Below are 9,604 nucleotides of genomic sequence, written 5' to 3' on the forward strand. Positions count from 1 at the left end.
GTAGATCAGAATAAAGCTAAGGCCATGCTGCAAATGCAAGCTCCAGCTGCCAAGAGTGAACCGACGTTCACTTAATTAAATGTTCTAAATTTACGATTGCAATTAATAGTACAATACAATGATATTATTATTAGTCATTGCAGTAGTAGTAAAAATCCAAATCAAGTAAAACATGGGCGCTCATCACCCTGATTAGAACCATGGTGTTCATTAGGCTGATGAAATTTAAAGTTTTTTATTTTTTATTATTATATTTATAAAATAAAAATTAAAAAATGATAAAAAAATTATATAAATATATTCCTCATAAATATAGACAGATTTAATTTAGAATGTCAAATATAACATTAAAATTTTTGATAATTTTATAAATTGACTATCCAGTCCAAATTTAAAATTTTTAACTTTTAATTTCTTTAAAAAAGATTTTTAAAAAAGTTCTCATCAGGAAATTATTTTTATTTTTAATACTTTAATTATCAAAATAAAATTTTATAAAAATTAATATTAGATTTAGACTGTTTTATACCATAAATAATCAATTTATAAAAATTATAACAAATTTAGTATTAAAATGAATATCTAGATTAAATATGTACCGTCCAACTTAATTACAAATGTATTTATTTTAAAATTTTAATTTACTAGATGTAAAATATAAATTAAAAAAATTTAAATTATTCAGATTAAATTTGGGATAACCCAGATTTTTCAATTTAAGAAACAGTGCGTGGGTGCTTATCATCTTTTGCCCCCGAAGATGGACCTCAATTGATATATGGAAAGTGACTTTGCAAAGGTGGGTCCATTGCCTCCTCACTTTATTGGTTTTGTTCCATGTACTTTTATGTTAAATGTATGTAGACAATCATTTTAAAAGACAAACTAATACAAAATAAATGAATAAATAAATAAAATATTTCATCTATCCCAAATTTAAAAACTTTTAAATAAAAATAACACATATTAATGAAATTTTTAAATATATTTTATTAATTTATTTTTTAAATAAAAATATAAACATATAAAAATACCTTTCTTTTAATACTTTATTTATAAAAAATGTTAAAAAATAAAATATTATTAATTAAATTTATTTTATTAAAATATTTTATATTTTAAAATACTGAATCTTCAAAAATATTTTATAATAACACCCATAGAGTAAAATGCTTCAGACAATATCATCTTTTTGAAGTTTGTAATTTAATTGTGTCTGTATATATGATGTCCAGTAATTGTTTTTATGAGAAAATGAAATTTTTCTTTTGTCATTTGGTCAGCGGACATTTGTATCTAGGTGCATGCTTCTCACAACTTTCAAAAAAAGCTTTGGATGAGATGAGATGAGAGAAAGTTGAATGAAGTTTTCAAATGTTTTCCCCACAAGATTTTAAAATAATAATAATAATAATAATAATAACCAAGGAACCTAAGGCCATATTTGTGGTAGGTTGGAATTGTGAAGATGGAATGGAATTGAGATAGGATCTGAATATAAAGTGATGTTTGGTAGATATGAATTACAATTTTTGGGAATCCTAATTTTATGAAAAAAAAGCTAATTTGAATTCCTTATGTAAATCTATGGAATTGGGAGGAATTCTATAGAATTGTAATATTTAAGACACTTTTGCCTTCATACAAATTTCAAAAAGACAAATTTGCCCTCAAAAAAAAATAAAACCCTCATATGCTAGCAAAAAAAAAAAAGAAAAGGGAGTAGTATAAAAGAGTGAATGATATTTTTTCTCATTATATATAAAGCGTTATAATATATATATAAGATAGTATTATATATAATATTTGTATATAATTTATATATTTATAATATTTTTTGGTATAAAAAGTAGAATTGATTTGTTTGACATTTTTCTTCTAAATCTACATGTTAGTGTATTATTTTAAAGTAGAAGGGATGGGAACCATTGCCAATTTTATTTCAAGAAAATGTTTCCACTGATGATAAAACTTTTTGTTTGGCCCAAGCTAGTGATAATAGTTACAGATATAATCTATGATTTATATAATATTTCATTAATATATAAAATACATAAGAAAATTGGTACACAATTAAGTTTTTATTATGTTTTATTTTAATTTTATATAGGGATATTTTTGTCTTTTAAGTATAATTCCATTTCCATGTCTTGCATACCAAACAAAAGTAATGCAAGGATTCCATCTAATTTTCTGACATACCAAACATACTTTTATAATTCAATTCTATTCCAATTCTGATTCCAATTCTGATTCCAATTCCAATTTCAATTCCATCAAAACTATTTCCTCATACCAAACGGGGCCTAAATCATATTTTTATGAGAAAACTACACAAACCTCTCTTTAATCTCTTTAGTTTTACTGAATTATCTGCATTTCTTATCTGATTTGAGAGCATACAACTCCTTTTTTTTTTTAAATACCTGATTATATAACTCCTTCAAAAGCATTAAAAAAAATTGTATAGGTCTCTCCTGGGTTCTATTGAATTATACAATTCTTTTTTATTTGAAAAGCATATGGAAACATTAAAAAAACATTAACTGGTATTTTTTCTCTTAAATTATATATTTGCAAAAAAAAAATAGGTATCTTAGTTTGACGCAATACCACTTCTCTAATGTTAAAATTGCTGCAATTTTACTCCTTCACTAATGAAAATTTATATTGACTGTTAACTTTACATTGACTTTGGATGAAGAAACATTTTTATCCATAAAGTATTCATAGAGCAGTAACTGATTGACCACCATAAAGTAAAAAATGTGGAGTAATTTCATCTCTATTTTTTTTTTTGGGTTAGTAAAACATATCACATTCATGTTTAAGGTGTCACACACATATGACTTGCCAACTATGCATTCACTTGTTGGCAATATATAAACATATAAAATCGTTGATCACTCCCATAACTAGCTAGGATAGGAGGGTAAAATGATCACTTTATAAGTCACCTTTTAAAAAGGTAAAATAGTCCACTTCATAAGTTATTGAATTGATAATGATTTTTATTTTAAATAAAATGCCTAAACTACCCTTAAAAAGTAAAAAAAGAAAAATAAAAAAAATAATATTGTATAGTTTATTTACTTTTGAGGGTAGTGTTTGTAATTTTATAAAATTTTATTCTTTATATTTTTATTATATGATATTAATGAAATTGATAGAAATATTTATAAATAAAATCAGAGGGAGTATATAATATGTGACAATATCAACAATTTGAGTTAATATGAGCTAGCAAACCTTTTTCTTTTTTCTTTTTCTTTTTTTATAAATCATTTTTATTAATTTGTTAATATTAATAAAAAATAAAAATAAAAAAGTATAAAATTTTAAAATTATTTTTATATAATAAATTTAAAAAATGATATCATATTACCCTTTTTATAAAAATAATTTTAAAATATATTTTAAATATTATTTAAAAATTTAAATTATAATTTATAATAAAGCTAAATAAATTTTTTAAAATATGATTTACAAGTGAGACAAAAAAGAGTATATGATTAGGTCATATAGAAGAAGACCAACTCCATCCCGATCTTAAGTGTGAATTCTACGCGTCCAAATATGGCAAGCTTAAGTATGTCCAAACTTACGCGCGCATCCGCAACTTTTGTGTTTTTCTTTTGACATTTTTTGTTAGTAAACACTCTTTACGTTTTAAAATATAAAATATTTTTTTAAAAATTAATTATTTAAAAAATATAAATATTTTTAATTTTTTGTGGTATATAATTATTTTTTTAAATATTTTTATTGATAAATGATTTTCTATTTATTATAGAATATTTAATAAAAATAAATTTAAAAGATAAAGTTAGTTAAAAATATGTAATTATTTATTAAAAGGTGATATTTAATTTAAAAATATTTTATATTTTTAAATGAAGGGAGTACACTGTATAATTTTTGGTAAAAGGAAACAATGTAAAAAAATGAATTCAGAGTCTAGTTTACTAATAAATTTACCATTTAATTCTATATATTTAATTTGCGCACAAGTTTATTTTTAAAAAAAAAAGAGACTTATCTAGAAGTGATTTGAGTGGAGTGATTCATTCATTGAATGAGAAAGTAGAGTGAACATTTTAATATGTTTTGCTTGCCTCACCCATGATCTGCTGACGATAATCTTCTTTGATTTTTTTTCTTTTTTCGTTTTTCTTCCACAATTGCACTTCCTGGCATATGGCTACAGATGAAAGAGTACAGCCATAGGTGTAAAAGTTGACGAAGAATATATTAATTTTTTTTTAAATTTCATAATTCTTTATAAATTAGAAATAAATAAAAAATAATTATCCTAATAATAATGAATTATTTTTTATGAAAATTAATATATTATGATAAATTTAAACAAATATGTTAATTTTTGAGTAAAAATATTTTTTAGGATATATTTTGGTCAAAAGAATTCATGTGCATCTTGTTCATTATTATATAATAAATTACCGAATATAGAATAGTATTATCTTAAATAATGCAGAATCTTACCCAATGTCAACCCAATCATCCGATAAGAATTATCAGACATTATCCTACCAAGCTCCATAGTATCCGATCCTATACTGTCACCCTGATTCTGTATAGGGTTGTGTATATTTTAAATATTAAAAATTCTTCTTAATTTTAACAAAATTAAAGTAGTCTTTGTAGATTTATCTTTTTAAGGGACAGTTGCATAAATTTTGAAATACAAGCTTGTATAAATTTTAAAAATAAAATATTAATAGGAAGATAATTAATATAGGAGAATATTAGTTAGATCTTAGAACATTGAATTCATGACAATCAAGTTCACCACAATTTTGTTTTTTGGAAAGATAAGTTTAAAAATATCGATTAAGATAATTATAAATCTAAAAATTTCAATTATAAATAAATATTTAAATATTAAATATAATTATTAAATTGTAATAAAAATTTTGTTTATAATAATTTGAATTGATATTTATAATTTATTTTTTTTAAAAAAATTATTGAGAACCTAACTGTTATTAATTCAATCTTTTAAGGCTTAACTGTCATTCTCTTTAATTAATAAGGCATATTATTCTTGATGACCATTATTAGAAAACTATCACCCCAGGTCTCTCTTTGTTTTTAGTTTATGTAATTTATTTTTTATTATTTTTCATCATTTTATTTGATCTGTTTGTACGTTAGTCCTTTTGCCTCGTTTGGTTGGAATCTAGTATTGGGAAATTGAAATTGGAATTGAGCAATTCCAACTAATCATGTTTGGAATGCGTTGTTGGTGAATCTACTCCCATTCTCATTTACCCGATACCACCACTGCTGATGGTATTGCAAAAATCAATCTGGGATTGATTTTTGTTAAGCTCAAAACACCCTACCTCTTGTGCGTTGAAGCTTTCCATCATCAATCTCGCCAACGCTGCTACGCACCTGCCTCACCGTGTACGTGTCTGTTCAGATCGTCGTCTTCTTTCACTACCTTGTCTTACATCTCCTTTTTAAGTTCAACAACAATGGCCGTTCTCCCTCCTTGGTGAGGTCAACGGCGGCCTTTTTTCCTCCTTGGTCGAGATCTTGTGAGCTCGATGGCGGTGGAGATAGGAGCAGCGAAAATGAAGTGGAAGTCGACATCTGCATCGCAGATCATCTCCAGATCTGGAAGCCGATGCCCTCATCGCAGGTTTAGATCTGGAAACCGACGCCTTCATCTTAATCCATTTCAATGTTCGTTTGTCTTCAAATATGGTTAGCAAATAGCAATCAAATATGGTTTCCTTGTTCGTCTCTCTTCATTCAGGCAAGAGATAGAGAGAGATGATGATTAGCTTCGTGGAGATGTAGCAAAACTAAATCTGGTTTCCAATTCATTTGGTAAGAGAGAAATGACGATGAAGGTGAGGGACAATAGTGTCTTTTTGGCTTATTTTTTGGGTTAGATTAGAGTTTTACTTTTCTTTTTAATTCCATAGCATACCAAACATCTTTTATAAAATTTATTTTCACTCTTAATTTTACATTCCCAATCTTTAAAATTTAAGCTACATTACACACAATTTCTTTAAATTTAAATCATATACAAATAATTTTTTTAACATTTAAAATTTAATAATAAATTTTTTTAAATTTTTAAGTTTATACAAATAACTTTTAATTATTAATTATATACTCCTTAGATTTATTTTTATATGCATTTAAACTCTCAAATTTTAATTTATATATAAATAACTTTTTTAAAATTTAAGTTATATGTAAATAATTAATACATAAAATTAATCATATAAAATTATTTACATAAATATAAGAATTGATGAAAATTTATTATAAAATTTCAAAAATTAAAAAAATTATATTTATATCATTCAAGTTTAAAAGAATAATGTATAATTTAATTTATTTCGTGCCTTGTACCAAACGGGCCATGAGCTGGCCCAAACAATGTTTATTTTACTAGCATTGACTTAACAATGTTAAATTGTGTGATACTTTGAAAGAAGCATGCTTGTGATTGTGAACTATAAATCATATCAAGTCCATGTTAATAAAATAAACACCATTTGAGCTGGTTCATGATTCTTATGCTTAGTTTTTAAAACAAAAGGACTAGCACATTATAGATTGATTAAAATAGAAGGATAACGAATGTATAAAAATAAATTACAAGAATTAAAAACAAAACATACTTAAATTATAGGAACCTTAGAGTTTTATTTTGTCAACAACATATCTAAGCAAAATTCTTTTTCAACGATTAAAAAATTAATAAGGGAAGTATATTCAATTTATTTTATCTCTATTTAAAAATTTACAAAAGAAACAGAAATAGTCTCCCACACGCATTCTTCCACTTGAACTGTCTGACGTCATAAATAAGACGCCAATTATTCGAAGTTATCCTGCTTGAGAGGGTATTGGACGGAAAAAATGCACCTTATGCACCCGATCCCCAGCCCCCCTTTCTATATATCCGCAGAGGCGCATACAAATAAATGAGAATAAGCCAGACATTGCAATGGATCACCTTACACTTCTGCTTTTCATATCCTTCATCTTTTTTATCCTTTTCTTCATCTTTCAAACCAGAAGCTCCCAGTCTGCAGCTAAGAATCCACCCGGCCCACGTCCTCTTCCTATCATTGGAAACATCTTAGAACTTGGCACTCTACCTCATCAATCACTCACTAATCTCTCAAGAACTTACGGACCTGTTATGACTCTCAAGTTAGGAAGAACAACCACCGTAGTTATTTCTTCTCCACAAGCGGCCAAAGAAGTTCTGCAGAAAAAAGACCATGCTTTCTCTTTCAGAACAATCCCAGATACCATTAGGGCACACGACCATGATCAAATTTCAGTTGTATGGATGCCTCCATCTTCTCAATGGAGAGTCCTCAAGAGAATTTGTGTCACTGAAGTGTTCTCTGCTCATCGATTGGACTCTACACAGACTCGTCGTCAGAGAAAGCTGCAAGATCTGCTAAACTATGTGGATGAATTCTGCAGAAATGGAGAAGCTTTGGATATTAGCGATGCTGTTTTTACCACAGTGTTGAATTCTATATCGAACACTTTTTTCTCAATGGATTTGGCTCGTTATACTTCTGATAAGTCTCAAGAGTTTAAGGATATTATATGGGGTATCATGGAGGAAGCTGGAAGGCCTAATGTTGTGGACTTTTTCCCAGTTCTTCGAGTGCTTGATCCACAACGTGCACGTTCAAGGATGATGAGTCACTTTGGCAAGTTATTTGCGTTTTTTGATGGTCTCATAGAAGAGAGGTTGCGATTTGTAGGTCTAGAAATGGAATTCAAGAGATTCAATGATGTGTTAGATTCTTTGATGCAGCTCATGATGAATGAGAACCCACAAGTTAGCCGACCTCAAGTGTTGCACTTGTTTTTGGTGAGTGTTCTAATGGCTTTTCTCAGTAAATTATTTTTTGTCACGCTACACGGTGTTGGAGAGTTTTGAATAAATATAAATTTTTTCCCCTGATATTGTTGTTAAAAAATATTTATATTTTTTGCAACTCTTGTTATATACTTAGATATAGATTTTGACTCATTTTATATCCTAACCACGCCTAAAGTATAACTGTCTAGTACTAATTGATCTAAGTACATTTTGTTTTAAGCACAGTTAAAGCACGTGTAGCTTAGATATGGTTTAAGTCAAAGTTTAATTATTTAGACTTATTATTTTTTTAATGAAAAGAAAATGTTTGAAATAACATAAGATTTACATAAAAACACACTTAGCGTGTATGGCTTTTTTCTGCATAAAATATTGAACGAAGGATATCTGAAAAGGGATTAATATAAATTATTGCGAGACAGATAGAAAAACTACCAGCTGTAATTATTGGAAAATTAAAAAATTAAAAGATTTTCGTAATATTAAAATTGATAAATTAAACCCCTTCACAATTGTGCTTTAATTTGGTATTAGACAGCAGGTGGAGCCATTGGAATTTTTTGCCTAGCTTTTGCCCGATGCATATTTTAAACGATAGAGAGATGTTTGCTAAAGCTTGTAATTGAATGAGATTATATTGTGTTGATTGAGCTATTATTTGATCAAATTTTCGTGATCAAACGATATGTACATATTTAAATCTAAATGATAATTGATATCTTATGTCAGTCTGTCAGCTTTATTTGTTAGCACTTTGGCAAATTAACGATAAATTGTATTATAGGATTTATTTGTTGCTGGAATAGACACAACGTCAAGCACAATAGAATGGGCAATGGCAGAGCTACTACGCAACCCAGAAAAAATGAAAATAGCTAAAGATGAACTTAGACAGATCCTTAGAGAAGATGAACAACTTGAAGAATTTCATATCTCAAGACTTCCGTTTTTGAGAGCAATTGTGAAAGAAACTATGCGTTTGCATCCATCACTGCCACTTTTGGTACCCCATAAAACAGAAGATGAAGCAGAGTTATGTGGCTGCTTTGTGGTTCCCAAAAATGCACAGGTCTTGATCAATGCATGGGCTATAGGAAGAGATCCAAATGTTTATGATGACCCAAACCAATTCAAGCCTGAAAGGTTTATGGACAATGAAATTGATTTTAAAGGGCATGATTTTGAGCTCATTCCTTTTGGAGCTGGTAGAAGAATTTGCCCTGGATTGCCTTTGGCTAATAGGACTGTACACATTGTACTGGCTTCTCTATTGTATCATTATGATTGGAAGAATCCTAATGGGTTTAAGGCCGAAGACATGGATATGAGTGAGATGTATGGAATTAGTTTACACAAGGCCATTCCTCTTAAGGCCATTCCCATCAAAGCTTAGATCTCATTTCGTGTTTCACCCTTTGTTTGGATGAAAAGAAAATATAGGAAGGACAAAAACTAGGAAAGAAAATTTTGAAAAATATTAAAGAAATGTACTATTTTTGAAAATTTCTTTTCCTAGTTTTCTCTCCCCCCTTATTTTCTTTCCACTTTTCTTTTCATCCAAACCTAGCCTTAGTGATGGTCAGAGGGAGTGGTAATGTTTCTTTACAATAATGTCTAGCATTATTTCTATAGAGTTACATGGTAGTGAATGTGGGCATATATGTCAGGATCCTTAATTCCTGTTATGAAAATTGCAATTGTGTC

General features: G+C 27.8%; 1 protein-coding gene across 1 annotated transcript; it reads left to right on the forward strand.

The window, feature by feature from the left end:
* The first annotated feature begins 6,321 nt into the window (after positions 1–6,321).
* On the forward strand, positions 6,322–9,604 carry LOC129287525 (geraniol 8-hydroxylase-like). Its single transcript, XM_054923715.1, has 2 exons — positions 6,322–7,888; positions 8,685–9,604. The coding sequence occupies exons 1-2, from the start codon at positions 6,998–7,000 to the stop codon at positions 9,291–9,293; spliced, it is 1,500 nt and encodes a 499-aa protein (XP_054779690.1). The 5' UTR covers positions 6,322–6,997; the 3' UTR covers positions 9,294–9,604.

The sequence above is a fragment of the Prosopis cineraria genome, unplaced genomic scaffold (genome assembly GCF_029017545.1).
Source record: "Prosopis cineraria cultivar Desert tree isolate PC_DT_omini unplaced genomic scaffold, ASM2901754v1 PC12, whole genome shotgun sequence".
NCBI lineage: Eukaryota > Viridiplantae > Streptophyta > Magnoliopsida > Fabales > Fabaceae > Prosopis > Prosopis cineraria.

What these genes read in the sequence shown, in the direction of transcription:
- LOC129287525 (XM_054923715.1), top strand. Translation starts at nt 6,998, where the DNA reads ATGGATCACCTTACACTTCTGCTTTTCATATCCTTCATCTTTTTTATC. An exon ending in AAGTGTTGCACTTGTTTTTG is followed by an intron (nt 7,889 to 8,684) that starts GTGAGTGTTCTA and finishes ATTGTATTATAG; the next exon opens with GATTTATTTGTTGCTGGAAT.